This window comes from Camelus bactrianus, chromosome 21 (assembly GCF_048773025.1).
Source record: "Camelus bactrianus isolate YW-2024 breed Bactrian camel chromosome 21, ASM4877302v1, whole genome shotgun sequence".
In the NCBI taxonomy this organism is placed as follows: Eukaryota; Metazoa; Chordata; class Mammalia; order Artiodactyla; family Camelidae; genus Camelus; species Camelus bactrianus.
In genome coordinates this window covers 1,002,219-1,018,686 of record NC_133559.1, presented here as the reverse complement: position 1 = coordinate 1,018,686, position 16,468 = coordinate 1,002,219, and the positions used below count along the sequence as shown (strand labels likewise).

General features: G+C 63.8%; 1 protein-coding gene across 8 annotated transcripts in view; it reads left to right on the top strand.

Annotated features, from left to right (window-relative positions):
* ZFPM1 (zinc finger protein, FOG family member 1) overlaps window positions 1–16,468 on the top strand; it is a 65,349-nt gene that overhangs the window by 32,397 nt on the left and 16,484 nt on the right. For 6 of the 8 annotated variants that reach the window (XM_074349263.1, XM_074349265.1, XM_074349261.1 and 3 more), the window contains one exon: window positions 15,873–16,006. The exons of 1 other annotated variant lie outside the window; for it this stretch is intronic. In XM_074349263.1, coding sequence (XP_074205364.1) covers window positions 15,873–16,006 — 134 coding nt within the window. Of the gene's footprint in view, window positions 1–6,087; window positions 7,008–15,872; window positions 16,007–16,468 lie in introns of those variants that run through there. One more of the 8 variants, XM_074349264.1, reaches the window with a different exon arrangement.

Below are 16,468 nucleotides of genomic sequence, written 5' to 3'. Positions count from 1 at the left end.
TCGCAGGGACTCCCCACCAGCTCTAGGGGCTGGTCCAGTGGCCGTGAGGGTGGCATGCACTCCGTGGGGCCAGGAAGGAAGGGTGTGGCCAGGGCTGTGACATGGCTGTGTGAGCAGGGCCCTGGGAGTGGGGTCCCCTTCACCTGTCTTGGGACCTGGAACTCTTCCCTGGTGACTACTGTTTACAAAACAGAATCCAACTGACCAAACATCAGGTGTCACCTTTTTTGTCCTCAGCTTCATCTCTAGCCCTAGAGGCAGAGATGGGAAGGCGGGCCATGTTCCCCCTGCACTGCAGGCCAGCAGAGGGGACAGCCAGCTGGTCAGGCCAGGGCAACAACGTAGGAGGACCCCAAACCTCCCCTACTCCATCCCCAAGGTGAGGCCCAAAGGATAAGTCAAAGTGGGGTGAGGGTGTTCAGGATGGAGTGGGCATGTGCAAAGGTCCTGAGGTTTGGCTAGCATGGGCATGGCTGGAGCATTTGAGGCTAGAGTAGGGTTGGAGAGAGGACAGGACATGGAAAGGCCAGGGTTGGGCTCAGGGCCATAGGCTGTAGGGAGACACCTCTGTTTTCTTGGCTGTAAGGTGGGGACAGAGTGTTATGCAGGGCGTTTGATCAGCTGCTGCTCGGAGAATGGGGAAGGGCATCTTTGGAGCTCGGGGGTCAGTCCTGCTGTGAGGGGCCAGAGGAGGTGTCTGTCTGCCGTTCCCTGCTTGGGGACCAAAGCCCGCTGCCCCCCTGCCCAGGGCACCTCCTGGAGGCCGGGGATCCTGGCCCCTGGAGCATGAGCAGGGCCATCGCTGGCTGTCTGGGCCGCTCTTGGTTGGCTAATCTCACTGCCCTGAGTCTCTCTGCAAACCTCAAGGTTTGTTATCTGGCGGTGGTGGGCAGGCGGCCGAGGCAGGACGGCCTGTCCTGACAGACAGCCGGGGAGATGGGCCGATACAGCCTGGCCACGCGCCCCTCCTGCCAGCTCGGCATGTGTGTGGGTGTTAAAAATCATTTCAGCGCTTTTGCGTTGTCGCAGGCCCGGCATTGCGGCCCAATAGGCCTGCTTATCTTAGATTAGTGGACAGGGGGAGGGCACAGGAGGGGGCGATGGCGGGTGGCAGGTCAGCCTGGGGCCAGCTCTGGAGTCCAGGCCCAGCAGCTTGGTTAGGAGCTACCTCTTCTGGGTGTCCCAGGGAAGAGGGTCCACACCAGATGCCCCCTGAGGCCCCCCAGCAGGCCCTACGCCCATCCCGACCTCCCCACCTCACAGCTGTGCAGATCGAGACTTGAGGACCGGGGGGGGTCCCAAGGAGGGGGCTGTGTGGCCCCACAGTCAGCCATCCTTCCTTCCCAGGTGTTGGCTGAGGACAGGTGCTGGCAGAAATAGGGACTGTGTTGTGGCGTGACATGCTTCAGAACCAAAGGACAGTGGGGTCTACAGCCAGGAGTGGGCAAGAGAAGGAGGTCGTGTATGCCCTCAACAAACACCTGTGCACCAAGTGCCTGCTCGGCGCCAGCAGAGTCCAGGCACTCGGGGAGCTGCTGTTCTGGGCAGTGAGAGAGAGATTAAATAATCAGTAAAAATGTCACATGTCCGAGGGGGTGAGGCTCGGGATAAAATAAAGAAGGGACAGTTCTAATAAGTAGGGTGGCCAGGGCCAGCCTCGCTGAGCCACGTTTGAGCACAGACCAGAGAAATGGGGGAGCCAGCTGCCATCTAGGGACAATGTGCCAGGTGGAGGGCGCAGCAGAGGAGAGAGCCCTGAGGCCCGGGTGTGCCTGGCTGGGTCTGGGGCCAGTGCAGGGAGGGAGGAGGTGGGTTGTGGTGGGGGAGGACCTGTTCTGTAGGTGGTTGTCTTGGAAATGGGGTTTAGAGGTCACAGGCTTTGGCCAGCAGAGGCCATAGGTGGCTGGCTGACCAATGTCCCCGGGCCCTGAGTTCTTTCCATGATGCCCTCCCAGGCCAGCAGTCCCCAGGCAAGGGTAGGGGCCTGAACCCGTGGCCGGTGTCTACCGCCAAAGCTCAGTGCCACCCATCTCTGAGCAGGGCCCTGTGGGCAGAGCCCCCAGGACAGGGCTGAGGCGGGGGCTGTGAGCCCATGGCCTCTCCATGGCTGGCCGGGCCCACACAGATGCCACCTCCTGCACTGCCCAGTGGGCACTAGGGGCCCGAGCACCAGGCCACACACGACACCCCAGAACAGCCCTGAGCAGAGGGGCCTCCGCAGTGAGACCCCCCGTTCCCCCACCTGAGGGGCAGCTGGGGCCTGGAGCTGGCCATGGCTTCCCTGGGGGCCAGGCTGTTGACCCCTCGCTGTGGTCAGCAGTTCTTCACCCTGGAGGTGCTGACCGCCTGGCACCATCGGCCCTGGCCAGATGGAAGCCACCCTTTGGCCCAGTTCTGACTTCGACCTCCACCCCTGACAAAGGCCTGGGCCTCAGGGACACACAGGCAGCCAGAAGCTGGAGAGGGGCAGACGGTCAGTGGGCCGACCCATCAGACTGCCCTGCCACCCACTTGCATTTTCATTTATCGAGCACCTACTGTGTGCTGGCCCCCGTTACAGACCCTGGGATGCAGCATGAGCCAAACAGACCAGCTGATGCCATCCTGGAGCCATAGCCCGTTTCAGAGGGAGGGGTCAGTGAGGGCGGGGGCTAAGCAAGGAGCACAGGCTGAGAAGCGAGTGGAGAGCCCCTCACCCTTGGGGATTCGTATGAAGAGCTCAGCAGGCTGGGGGAGCCAGCCCTGCGGACACTGGGAAAACCGCTCACCTGCATGGCCAGTGCAAAGGCCCTGTGGTGAGGATGACTGGGAAAGGGGGCAAGGGAGGGGAGGGCTGGTAGCCATGTGGTGAGTGGACTGCGGAGGTTCAAAGACAGACACAGGAGACCCACGAAAAAGCTGAGACTGTATTTTGGTGTTTCGGACGTGGTCACTGAGGCACAGAGAGGTTGGGGCGATCGAGCAGTGATGAAGCCTGCAGTCCCACCCCTCCTGGCCCAGCCCCATATGGTTCTCTGGGCCCCTCCTGGGGGGCGTGGGCTCTGCGCTGGCAGAGGCTCCAGGCAGCAAGGTGCCCTGCAGAGAGCGCGGCCAGGGTGCAGGTCCTTGGCTGCCCTGGCAGCGGGTGGGGGCCCAGGCCTGCGCCGCCCGCTGACCTCACCCGCCTTCCGGGAGTGGCTATCTGTGGCCGGGAAGGCCTATCTCAGCCACGGGCGCTAATCAAGCCGGCTTCCTCCTCCGCCCTCCGGCCAGCTTCCTGCCCTGGCCAGCCCACCCCCCGCCCCAGGCTGGGCGTCTGGGTGTCCGCCCTTGCCCTGCCAGCGCCTCCCGGACATCAGAGGGACGCAGCCCCCCCAGCCCCCCGGGACCTCTGGAACCTGCTGCCCCTTCCAGAAGTTTCCTTCCCCGTCCTCCCCTTGGGCCCAAACCACACCCACTAGGACCTGGCCATGTGGCCCAGGGCACATCAGCTCACCTCTCCCGGTTAAGTGGCCACAGACGCACACTGGGAGGACCCCAGGGGATGACAGTGCAGGCTGCCCCCTTTGTCGTGCCGCTGCTAGTGCTGGCGGGACCAGAGTGAGCCCTGTTACCAGTGCTGTCACCAGGACTTGTGTGTCCTGGTCCCCGGGACCAGCACTGTTACCGTTCTGCTCCCCCTGGCTGGCGGGGCCCCCACCACCGGCACCAGCGCAGACCTGGCTTCTAGCTGCCACCTCTTGCAGTGGGGTCCTCAGGGCCCACTGCGCCCCTCTCTGGGCCCAGGCTGCTCCCCTGTGGGACAGGGGCAGGACGTTCCGGTTGTCTGGAGAAACCAGGAGGGCTGCGTGTGGGAGGCTGTGGCTGTCTCCGAGCAGAGCATGATGGTACAGGCCCTGGGGCACTGCGGGGCCACTGTCAGGCCGTTCCCTCCCCAACACGGGCTGGCTCTCCCTGTCCTGGGAGGAAGACTGAGGCAGCGCTGCCCTCCTGCAGGCAAGGCCTCCTCACAGCCCTGCAGGGAGCAGGGAGCTCCATCAGGCCCACTTGACAGGTGGGGAGACCGAGGCTCGAGGAGAGCTGCAGAGGGTCTCCCAGCCCCGGGGTGGGAGCCGCCCCGCCCACCCCGATGTCGCACTGTCCCCTGGGCCCCCACGCCACGCGTGCTGGCTCCCTATTTATTTAGTATTCGTCCTCTATCTCTGCGTGGAACTTATTTCCTCACCGTGTGTTTCCATTACGGCGGCGGTGGACGCGCCGATAAGATCGGTCCCTGGAGATGGGACAAAGGGGCCGCCATAGGCTTGAGGGCTGGTCATATCCTGCCCGAAAGGGCCAAGCAGGGCCTGAAATGAGCGATGCTATCGGGGGCTTATTGTATGTTGTGGGGGAGGGGTCCCGCTGCCTCGGGGGCCCCCGCCCCTTCGGAGAGAGTCTCTTTGGCCGCCCCTCCTTGGACCCACCCCTCCTCCCTCAGGCAGGTGGCCCCGGCATCTGTCTGGGCCATCCCAGGTCACCTGTGGTCTCCGTGGGGCTGGGAGCTGCCAGATGCAGTGAGCTCTGGGCCGTCCACCCCCGGCCCGGGGAGCGCTCCCCCAGGTGCAGGTGCTCAGGCTGGAGCCGCCCAGGCCCCGGGCCACCCGAGCCCCTCCTGGTGCTGAGAAGCCCCTGTCCTGACTCAGCAGTTCAGCTTCTAGGAATTGACCCAGAAAAGTATTCTCAGCTCGGACAGGCGCAGGGGGCGGGGGCGGTCATCGCGGCCGTGTTGAAGACAGCAAGCCATTTAGTTTTTATTTCTGCTAGCCTGAAGAATTTCTACAAGAAAGGGGAGAAATGATTCTAAAAGAAGCAAATTGCACACACAACCCCTGCCTCTTTGCCCGTGCGTGAGTGTGTGTGCGTGTGTGTGTGCGCGCGTGTGTGCGTGCGTGTGTGTGTTTGCATCTGCACGCTTGCTTGTCCCCAAGCACACCCACCGCCAGCAGCTCCCACACCCAGCACCCGAGGCCACAGGCAGTCGGGGCAGATGGGGGCTAACACTGAGACAGCCCCACCACCGCCTCTGCCTTGCCTGGTTCCTGAGTCTTTACTGGTTCTGCCTGCCCCGCCCCTGGAGGCCCAGGACTCGCTGGGTCTCAGAGAGCACAAGCCATCACCTTGGCAGTTGAGAGTTGGGCAGTATGTGGAGGTGGGAGTGAGCACCACGTCCAGAGGTGACGCCCCTATTGGAGCGGACCACGGGCCCCGGCTGGGCTGGCAGCAGAGTGCTTGATTTGGGGCCTAGTGGGGAGCCCTGGGGGTTCCTGGGCAGAGGCACAGAAGAAGGGAGCTGTGTCTGGGGTGGCAACCAGCCTGGGCTCACTGTGTGCAGGCAGCAGGCCCTCTGTCCTCCAAGCCTACTTTCCCAGGCCCCTGCCCTGGCCCAGGCATGGTTCTTCCCTGCCTCCCCGCAAGGGGCAGGAAGGACGACAGAGCACTGGACAGGGGTCATGGGCCTGAGCTTGAACTCAGTTGCCCACCTCACTGTGTGGCTGGGTTCTCTCTGACCCTCGGTCTCCTTGTCTGAGAAGGAGGGGAGTAACCACCCCCAGGGCATGGGGTGGTTCAGGGACTGAGTCATCTGTGCCTTGAGAGCAGGTGTCTGCTGGTTCCATGCAGTGCATCGAGCACACACAGCCTATGAGGGGGGCAAAGCTATCCCCAGGGACTCCCCTCATGTTGCGTCATCCTCAGGGACCCGTTTAGAGCCAGGGGGGCTTGGGCAAGACATAGCCTTCCCTCGGCCCAGGCCCCTCCCCAAGTGCCCACGCCTCCCTTGTGGGCGGAGCAGCCGAGGGTGTTTATAAAGGACCTGCTGGTGCTCAGGGCCTGGCGCCTTCCCTGGAAGGCTCTCTTACTCTCTAAGGGGCTGGCCCTGGGGGTGGTGCGGTGTCAGGACATCTCCATGGGGTTGGCTGACCTCTGTGCCTGCTGCCGCCCCTGGGGTGGGGGTGGGCGCCCGCCAGGCTGGGTAGGACAAGACTGGCCTGAGGCTGGGGGCAGGGCCCAGGGACACAGGGAGCAGGATGGGCCAGCCAGGTGGAGAGGGGGTGAGCAGGAAGCGGGATGGGAAGGAAGGGCCCTCGGTGGTGTTGGCCCCTGGAGAACGGGCAGGGGCCGGGACGCCCAGGCCGATAGCCAGATAAGCTGTTTGCACAGGAGGTGCTTTCTTTACCTTATCAGACACCCTGCTTCCGCCCCCTCCGGGAAGAGGCAGGGCGGGGTGGGCCAGGGACCCCCACCCCAGTTCTCAGGCCTCAGGGTCTCCCAAGACCAAGCTACCAGGGCCCAGGAGCTGATGGGCCCTCTCCCCATTTCACAGGTAGGGGGCCTGAGGCCCAGAGACCCAGGGTGTTTTTTTTTTTTTTTTTTTTAAAGCTTTTCAAGAAGGCTGGAAAGGCCATGAGGCCTTGCACTTTGAGGCACCGGGAGCTGTGGTTCTCAGGCTCTGTGGGGCCCAGGGAGGCTCCTACCAGGGCGGGGAGGGGAAGAGGCCGGCAGAAATCCAGCAGGTCCCTGGAGGGGGGCGCGGGCCCCACCCTGACTGCTGGTTATTCCCAGGCAGTCCCAGCGCCATTAGCTGGGGCCAGGGTTCAGCCCGATAAAGATGGGCTGTTGTTCTGTGTCAAAAAATCAATAGTCTCCAGCGATGCTCAGAGATAGGAAGAGAAGTTCACAGGCCCCAGCTGGCGGGGGTGCAGGCCGGGCCGGGGCTCCAGTGCCAGGCCACCTCCCTGCCTGTGCTCCCCGGCAAGCCCGCTGTCCCCCTCTGTGCCCACCCCCAGGTCCCCGCTTTGCAGATCAGGAGGCTCTGGGCCTGTGTGCATCCCAGGAGTCAGTGCAGGGAGAGCAGAAGCAGAGAGGACGGCGCAGTCCTCCCCCGCCTGCCCCAGCAGGACCAGCTGGCCCTTCTCCCAGGCCTGCGGCTCGTCGGCAGGACCGGGTGTCCAACCCCAGTTCGGCCTCCTGCCACTGTCCTCTAGACACAGGTACTCATGGGGCGTACAGGGCCCAGGCTCTCTCAGGACACAGCCATCAGGGGCCGCAGACACTCTCCTGGAGAGACTGAGAGATGGGAAAATACGGCACTAGAGGTGGGGGGTGCTTGGGACACAGTGGAGCTGGTGGGGACAGGGGGCCGGCCCATGGGTCCCCCTGCTGCACGAGTGAGGGGACTCGGGAACACCGAGGTCCCCGGCCAGGGCGTCCGGGGTCATGCCCCTGGAGGGCCCTTCCCAGCTCAGACCCTGTGGCGGGCACCATGTCTGACACCCGCTGGCCCGGGTCAGAGCCCCTTCTGCTGTCAGCTCCCGGGAAGGCTCAGCCTGGGCTCGCCGGCCTGTGTGACGGCCCTGTGTGACGCAGCGGCGCTGAGCAGAGCTTGTCAGCAGAGGGGAGGCAGAGAGGGCAGCCCACCCCAGGGCAGGGAGCCTCTGGCAGGTGCAGTGAGCAGGTGTGTCCCACCCTGAGGGGCCGTCTAGAGAGGAGTCCTTGGGGTCTGAGCTCTGGAACCCTCTCCAACCCAGTGCCCGCCACTGGCCACTGTGAGTGCAGGTCTGTGGGAAACTTGTTAAGAAGGAATGTTCTGGGCTTGAAGCCCTTTGAAAACCTCTGGCCTGGAAGGAGAAGGGTGAACGCCCCACTCCAGGGAGTCCCAGGCTCTGCACCCACCCCCAGCCTGGAACCCAGGGGCTGGGTGCCAGCAGAGGCTAGCGGGAGCCGCACTGGGCACTGGGCAGTGGCACCATGGGCCAGCAGAGAAGCCAGAGACTTCTCCGGGTGGTGGTGGGACTGACGGGGGCCTCAGGGGTCGCTATGGGGACTCCTCTGACTTCCCCTCAGTGAAGTGGGCGTCCGTCCGGCTCTTGGTCATGGCCACTGTCGCAGCCCCCGTGCTGGGCACTCGGTAGCACAAACAAGTGCCGTAGCAATCGGGTGGGGCTCAACCCTGCGGCCAGCCCCCAGGTTAGGCGTGGGAGAGACTGTCATCTCAGGCAGAGGTGTCCTCTGTCCAGTGGGCAGCAGACGGCACTGGGTCACAGCATCCGATCTTCCCCATGAGGCCAGAGATCCCAGATTACACGTGAAATCTGATTTTCAAACCACGACAGCCAGTCCTCATTTTCATATGTGTCCCCAGCTCCCCCAGCTGCCTTCCCAGGTCCGGGCCCTCCTGGCAGGGCCCGGCTCCCCCGATGCTCAGGCTGGAGGCCGGGTGGAAACCCTCACCCTGGCCCCCAAGAGCCGCTAATCCTCTGACCACTCGAGTGGCTTTGCTTCTGAGCCGGCATTCGTGTGCGCCCGTCTTATCTGGAGGACACACGTCAGATCATCCCTTCCATGTTGGCCCTGCTGCCTGCCGCGGGGCCAGGGTCCCGGGCCACCGCCTGTGTGCAGGCCGGGCATCGGGACTTTTTCCTGCCCCGCTCAGCTCGGTGGCTCCCGCCTGGGATGCGCGGACTGGACAGTGCTTAGGGCCCGGAGTGCTCCAAGACTGGCTGGGAGTGCGTGCCCACTGCCCAGGCTGAGGGCATGGGTCTGAGCTCAGAGGGATCCGGGCTTCACTCCCCTGTGCGGCCTGCTGGCCTTGTAACCTCAGACAACCCCTCGACTTCTCCAAGACTTGCTTTCCTCGCCTGGCAGGGGAAAGGGAGACACACCCCACCTGATTTTGCCCCAAAGCCTTTTCAGACGAGTCCTCTTCGATTCACAGGTGGGAGCCTGAGGCCTGGGATTTGTGACGGGGAGTCTGAGTCTGTCCAAAGGTGCCATAGCCGCTGGTGACAGCCAGCGCTAGGATCAAGCTCCACCCCTTTTTGCTTCCTGATGTGGCATTCAGGCGTGGCCTGATTCAGGGGACGCACTAGCGGGGTAGTGCCCTATGGCCCTGGGCCTCCAGGTCATGGGGCCCTAGGCTGCACAGGCACATCTGCCTTCCTCCTGCCATGGGGGGTGGGACCGCTCAGAGACCAGCAGCGAGCCTGTCAGCCGCCTGGCGGGGTGTTCGTGGTTGCCCCCGCAGGGGAACCAGCTCCAACTCCAGCAGATGTGTGGGCCTCCTGTGGAGCTGGCTGCCGCCGTGCACTTTGACCTCACTGATACACCGGGCTCAGCCTCACAGCCCTCCTCATGCCCCAGGCCTCGGGTCTCCGTCCCCAGTTCCCGGGCCTTGTCACACATCTGTAAACAGGAAGCAAAAACAGGGCCAGCAGGGTGGGGCCCAGAGGGGGGATGTTCCGAGAAGCTGATAGGAACTTGCCGTCCCCAGCTGTTTCTCTCCAGGCCCAATGTGCCCCCTTCAGCGAGCTCATATGAGCAGGGCCATGGCATTCACGCAGACAAACCCTCCCTCCTGGCCCAGAGGCTCCGTGGCCACAGAGCAGAAGGGAGGTGTCCCCCAGGCCTCAGTGGTGCCCACCCCACCTGGGTGGGCTCTCGACTCTCACCTCAACAATAGCCATCTAGGAGGTGGCTTCCGTGCCTGCCGCGGCCCCTGTTTGGTGTATCCACATGATCAGGTCTCCGCCGCCTACAGGTGGCAGAAGCCCCAGCGTGCCGGGGCCAGAGCCACCCAGGTGGGCGGCTGATGGTGGCTGCGGCCGCGTCCCGCTGCTGTGGACTGGGTACTTGCCGTGGAGGCTGGGACCGTTGGCCGTGTGGCGCCGCACCTGGGCCGCAGGAAACCCCGTCACCGCGGAAAGCGGGCACTGGTGATGTCTGTTTTAGGGCTAAAGCCCCAGGCCCGGAGGGCCGAGAGCCTGGCCAGGATCACGCAGGGCTGCAGCCCAGCCGGACCCCCGCTGGCTGCCCTGGTCACTGAGCACTCATCGTGCGGGGCCTGCCCTCCAGCCTTTCTCCCATTACGTCATTTGACCTTGACCTATCCCCACTTAACATGAGAGGAAACCACAGACAGGGAGGGACATGACCCAGTACCAGCCCGGTCCTGGAGCTTCGGGCTAACGGGGGGCTCAGCGTCGTCCCCTGGCAGCCCCCCCACCCACAGTGCAGGCCTCTAGAAGGGCTGGGCCAGCTCAGTTGCAGGGCAGTCCAGCTGGCTGCGGGAAAGGGGCCACCCTCGGTTCCAGGTCATGGGAGCCGGTGAGGTGTGTCTGGAGTGGGAGGGACTGAGTGAGCGTGTGAGTAGGTGGGGAAAGAGGGCCTGCCCCATTTGCTGGTGACCTTGAGAGAGGTACTCGCCCTCTCTGGCCTGGTTTCCACGTTGGTGCCAGACGTGCTGGACACACACATTCTCCGGGCCCACGGCCGCCCAGCCTGCCCCAGTCTGGGCCCAGGCCCTCAGAAACTTCTAGAAGCCTGCAGGGCGGGGCCTGCTCACCGTTGGGGGGGTTTCCTTTCTCCCTCTCGCTCCTTTTCTCTCTCTTTTTTGTGACTTTTATCAAAGGCAAACAGTGTGATCCATGAGATAGGGCTGGCTCCCGACAAAGCCAGGGCCAGCTGGCCCCCGGGAGCCACAGGGCGGGGCCGGGCGGGGGCGATGAGGCCGATTAGATAAGTGGGTGCTGGCAGGGACCCTGAGGTGAGCGCCCACCTGCCAACCCGAGCCCACTGTTCAAGGCAGGGACCGCAGGGCGGCCGGCCTTTTACGCTGAAGGCTACTGGCCATTAGCAAGGAGGCTGGCCCCTCCTTCTAGGGGCCAGCCAGCAGGGTGCAGGAGGCAGCCCCAAGCTCAGGGACTCTCCCGCAAACCAGCAGGGCTGCCTCGGGGCGGAGCCGCAAGCCAGCCTGCCGGGGGCCGTTGCACGGCGGGGACTGAGGCCTGCACTGGCTGGGCTCGGTGGGCTCTGGGGCCAGATGGTCTGGGTTGGAGCCCCGGACCTGCTGTCAGGAAGGAGCTCAGGTCTGAAAGGGTGACTGCAGCCCTTGCTGCGCCACCTTGAGCAGGCCGCTTGAGCTCTCTGGGCCTCCGCGGCAGGACGGGGCGGGCCGAGCAGTGCCTCCTCGCTGTTCGTCATGCGTGCGGTTGAAGGTGGTCACTCTAGGGCCGGGGCAGGGCTGGGGCCGAGGCTGAGTCTCAGGGCGACTCAGTGCAGCCCCAGCAGGGCCTCGCGTCTGGGTACACCGGGGACCGAGGGCAGGGGTGGCCCCGCTCACTGCCCTCACAGCCCCTAGCCCGGCACGCACCCTGGGTGGAGGCGGGACCGCCCGCCGCCGACCCCAGACCTCAGCTCTCCCGCCGCCGCCCCCCGTGGGGCTCCCAGGAGTGGCTCTTGCCAGCCCTGCCTGCTCCCCCTTGTCGCCCAGACACGAGCAGAGGCTTGTGAGACCTAAACAGAGGTTTAAATCATATAAACATGCAAAGGATGAGCCTCTCCTCTGGACCCTCGCAGATGCTTTGGGGTGAGACTGAATCCTGGCACGCGTGTTCTGGAAATAACGTGTGGGGGTGTTTGCCGGAATGAATTGGTCCTTGTCCCAGTGCTGTGCCCGCAGTGACAGCCTGACCGCCGTGGGGAGGTCCACCCTGGCTGCGTGGGATGCCCTCTCTACCAGAGGAGACCGGTCTGCAGATGGGAACGTGAGGACAGAGCAGGAGAGGGGCTGGCCGCCCGCTGCCCTCCACCTCCTCTCCAGCAGCCTCTCCCCACCCTCTCGTCTCTGTCGCCTCCTGCCTCAGTCCAGAAAGACCCAGAAAGGGTGTCAAGGCCCTGGCCGCAAGCGTTCTGGGGCTCTGGTTCAAATCCCACCTCCCAGCTGTGTACCTGGGCCAATTGCTTAACCTCTCTGAGCCCGTCTCCCACTCTGTATGCTGGGCAGAGTAACTTCAGTGTGGCTGGGAGGAATCCCTGCAAAGTAAGCCAAGCTATTGGCTAAGACTCTGTAGACAGAGGCCAGGAATTGTGTTTGTACTGAGTTCCCTGGGTGAATGGCATCCCCTCGCACTCTCCACCTGCGGACACGGAGGCCACGGGAGGCAGAGCAGGGAGGATGCAACCGGGGCCTCTCTGGAGCTGGAGGAGGAGACGGAGACGTGGGTCACCGGAGGCTGCCAGAGTGGAGGCCGCCTCCACTGGGAAGTCACCGACTGGCCCACCATGGGAGCTGCCACACTGATGCTTCCTGGTTGCGCCTGAGGGCAGAGGCTGTGGCTCTCTCATCTCTGTCCTCGGCACCCACGTGGGGTTTTGTGACTGGCTGAGCCATGAGTCCAGAGACCGGGTTCTGGTCCCACCTTTGGCCTCAGCTCGCAGTGCGACATGAGCACTCCCGGGCCTCCCTGGGCCCCAGGTTTCCTGTCGATGTGGCTGAGAGCTGACCATCTCCACGGCCACTGCGGTCTGGGTCCTCCGGCTCTTTCTGAGGCTATTTAAAAATAGCCGTCTTCCTGTCTGTCACTCTCCTTGCCAGCTCCCGCCCCCAGCTCAGCGTCTCCTGCCCCCAGCCCCTTCCTGGCCCATTCATACTTTCATTCATTCTCAATTTTGAACTGAGCCCTCATGAGATACCCAATCTGCATGGGTAGGTGGCCCTGCCCACCCCCAGCCTGGTTTTTAGATACATTCTTGCTTTTGACTGGGAGAGAGCCCTGGATAGGTGCTAACTGGGTTTCAACACCTGCTTAACTATGCAAGGGGTTGGGCAGGAACTGGGAGCTGGATAGATATGGAACATCACCAGAGCCACCATGGACAGTTACACAGGTTGTACACCACACAAGGGCACTAGGAGAGCTGCGGCTAAGATCCGGACGTGTTCTCACCAAGCCAGGCACCTGCTGTGGCCCTGCATGAGGGCCACCTTTCCAATGCACAGCCCCTCTGAGATGGCTTCCCCTGGACCAGAGGGTGGGTTCTGATGATGGCCAGTGCCCAGTCCCAGCCCACATCCCCTGGATCCCTGGTCTCCCTGCCTTTCCCAGGCCTTGAGCAGCCCCCAGCAACCCAATGGGTGGGTTCTGCCCCCAGTTGTGCAGAACGGCTGCCTTTATCAGAAGCTGTCCCGTCTCTGGTGGTGCGTGATACCCAGAAGATGGAGTGGCAGCCATACTGTTATCTGGGGCCAGGCCGCCAGCCTGGGGTTCTGATTAGGGAACATGGCGGTTTGCCTGTGGGTGCGCGGGGTTGGGGGGTGCTCACTGGCTCTGCCCCTTTCCTCCATGGCCGTGAGGGCTCTGAGAGAGGGGCCTCGGGATCCCACAGGTGCACCGAGTCAGGGGCAGACTGGGGGCCCTGGGCTGCACCCACTTCCCTTCCTGCCCACAGAGTGACCTGGGCTAGCCGCCTGCATCCCCTGGCCCCCAGTCTGGGAAGACTGAACAGAATTCCAAGTCCCCCACCTCGGGGAAGGCGGACATTGGCCCCCCGAAGGAAAGCACTGGCTCCTGGTGGGGGCTCGTGCCCGACAAGACCAGGAGCAGGCCCGAGGCACTGGAAGGGAAAGGGCCTGTCCCTGGCTTGTCTGTGGCCCCAGGGAGGCATGTGGGCACCCCAATTCTGAGGCCCAAGTGAGGGCCTCCCATGAGGCTCAGAGGGAGCTGTGTCCAGATGGGGGCAGGGCACGGCGTTAGAATTCTGGATGATTCTGCCTTGACCCCTCTGCTTGGAGTTGGCAGAATGGTAGGGGGTGGGCGGGGCAGAAGCCCAGCCCATGGTGGGCTCCTCGCCAGCCTCAGAAACAGCGTGGGCCCATCAGGCGTCTGGACAGGCAAATGAGTGCCCAGCAAGCTTGCCTTTAGAAAGCCTCTCCCTACAGATGCCCATCCCCTGGGGCAAGCCGGCTGGGGGACCAGAGCCTCAGACCCGCCCAGGATGCCAGGGGCCAGAAGCCCAGGTCAGCGTGTGGAGCCAGGGGGCCTGGGTTCAGATTCTGGCACGCTGCTGCCAGCGGCAGGCCCTCTGGGGGCCACGGCTTCCTCGTCTGTCGGTGGGGGGGCGTCACAGGGCCGTCTGAGCAGGAACAGGTGACCGCGTGCCCACTGGGCACCCTACAGGGCCCGGGGAGGGGCTGGCCCGTGGGCAGAGTCCTGGCCGGGACCCAGGCATCCTGGCTCCACTGGCAGAAGACACAGCCCCGTGTGGGCGGGCCTCTCCGCGAGGCTGAGAAAGGGTGCCGCCTCCTAGCCTCATCCTGGTCCCCTGCCATCTTATCTGCCCTGGAGAAGACAAGGACGCAGTTAGACATTTTAGCTGGGCCTCCTGGCATATTTACACGTTATCTCTACCATTAGGCTGGCCGTTATCTGATAATCGGGCCCATTAAGGCCACAGCCTGCCTGACTGGGGATCCAGGAAGTGGGGCCAACACAGCAGTGCTCAGTCAGGGCCCAGGCCAGGCCACGTGAGGCCTCTGTGGGCCCAGGTGGCTCCCAGGGCACAAGGTGGCCCCGCCTGCCTGGGGAGGGACCGCCCTCTGAGGGCATGGCCACCATCACCCCCTTGTCCAATGAAGAGGCTGAGGCTCGAGGAGGCAGGTAACCTGCCAGGTGTGAGTCTCCCAGGGCGGCCTGGGCAAATGTGCACGACCTGGGTGCCTTAAAGCATCAGAAGTCTGTTCTCCCACGGTCTGGAGCCAGAAGCCCCAAATCAGGGTATGGGCAGAGCTGCACTCCCTCTGGACGCTCCAGGTCTCTGCCTCTGCCTTCACGTGGCCACCTTTACTGTGTCTCTTACGGGGACATTTGTCGTTGGCTTCAGGGCGCACCGGATAATCCAGACACTCATCTTGAGATCCCATATTAACCCCAGCTGCACAGACCCTTTTTACAAATAAGGGCACATTCACAGGTTCTGGGCAAGTGTGTCTTTTGGGGGCCACCATTCAGCCTTCATCACAAGATCACGTGGGTCATTCAGTGAGGCCCGACTGCAGACCCTGTCTGACCCCACGGCCCTGCCCCCTGCAAAGGCAGTGGTGGGGCTCACGGTAGAGGCCCATCTGTCCGCAGAAACGCGGCAGAGTCCTGCGCGTGGCCTGCCACAGATGCCGCTACCCCAGCCAGGCCGCCGGCACCTGGGAGCCCGGCCCCGCCCACAGCAAGGCAGCTGTGCCCCCTGGACAGCCCTACACCCTCAGCGGGGCGACAGGCCACACAGACAGGCGGCGGCTGGCCTCAGCTGGAGCCAGGTCCACACATTCCCCAGGAGCACGTGGAGGGCCTGGAGGGGGGGCTGCATGCTGGGGCCCTGCTGATCTGCAGGGAGAGAACAGGGCTGACTTCAGAGCTGCCCAGGCGCAGGCTGGCTGTCCTGAGGGCCTTGTCGGGGGAGCGTGGCTCTGGGCCTGGTCCCCTCTGCTAGGTGCTGTGCTGAGATGCTAGGGGGATAAACTCGTTCAATCCTCACACCAGCCCCAGAAGTAGGGCGTGTGGGGTCCCCATCTTGTAGACCGGCAAACCGAGGCCCGGCTGCCTGCCCAGGCTTGCTGCAGACTTGCGGCCCAAGCCAACGGGAAGGGGCTGGGAGGACTGGGGGTGGGGGATGGGAGGCAGGTCTCGTCGATGTCCTTGTCCTCTGCTCTGTGCCCCCCACTGACGTAAGCAGCAGGGTGACCTGGCCCCATTTGTGCACCCTGGGCTGCACGAGACACACGTGTTCCAGCAGAGCAGCCTTGGCCCCTGAGGTGCGCGCCCACCTGCTCTGCTCCAGCTGCAGCCCCACGCTGTCCTGCGTCTGCAGCCTGTCCTCCCCCAGAAAAAGTCCCACTGCAGGGGCTGGCCTGGTCCCCAGACCCCGCACCAGCCGCCATCCCCATAACCTGGGTCCAGGCGCTCCCTCCCTCCTGCCCTCCCTCCTCTGCCCTCAGCCCTGACTGCTCCCAGGGGGACAGGGCTGCAGGGCTGGACCGGACCTGAGCAGCCAGGCATTCCTCACACCTCTGACGTCTCTCCCCACAGACGAGCTGGAGCTGGTGCTGCAGGACGGACAGACATGCGTGCAGGCTCGATGCAGCCTCGCCGAGGGCCTGTCCTGGGGCCCATTCTGTGGGAGCATCCAGACCAGAGCCTCGTCCCCCAGGCAGGCAGAACTGGTAAGGAGCCCCGATCCCAGCCAGTCAGTCTACCAGCCGCAGGGCAGTGGCCAGGACAGTGTCCAGCCGAGGACACAGGCCCCTTCATCTCCCTTGAGCCAAGTCCGGGTTGGACTCCAGCCCAGGAGCTCCTGCCCGTCCATGTGAAATGTGTCAGGAGATGTGGGCATGAGGTGTTGGTGCCAGGAGGGCCGGGAGGAGTTAACTGCCTGAGAGCATGGGGAGAGCTGTCTGGAGGTGGCGACGTGCGGCCTATGGGACCTCAGGGTAACACAGGGAGGGCTGCCTGGAGGAGATGATGTGGGGCCTACGGGACCTGAACGTGATGCAGGGAGGGCTCCCTGGAAGAAGGGGTTTTTTAAACAGGCCCTTATGGTTGAGTAGAAGTTGGTGGGGCAGAGAAGGAAAAAATCAATCAAGGGGAGGAAATAAGGAGCCCGGGGTGAGGGGGCTGGACCTGGC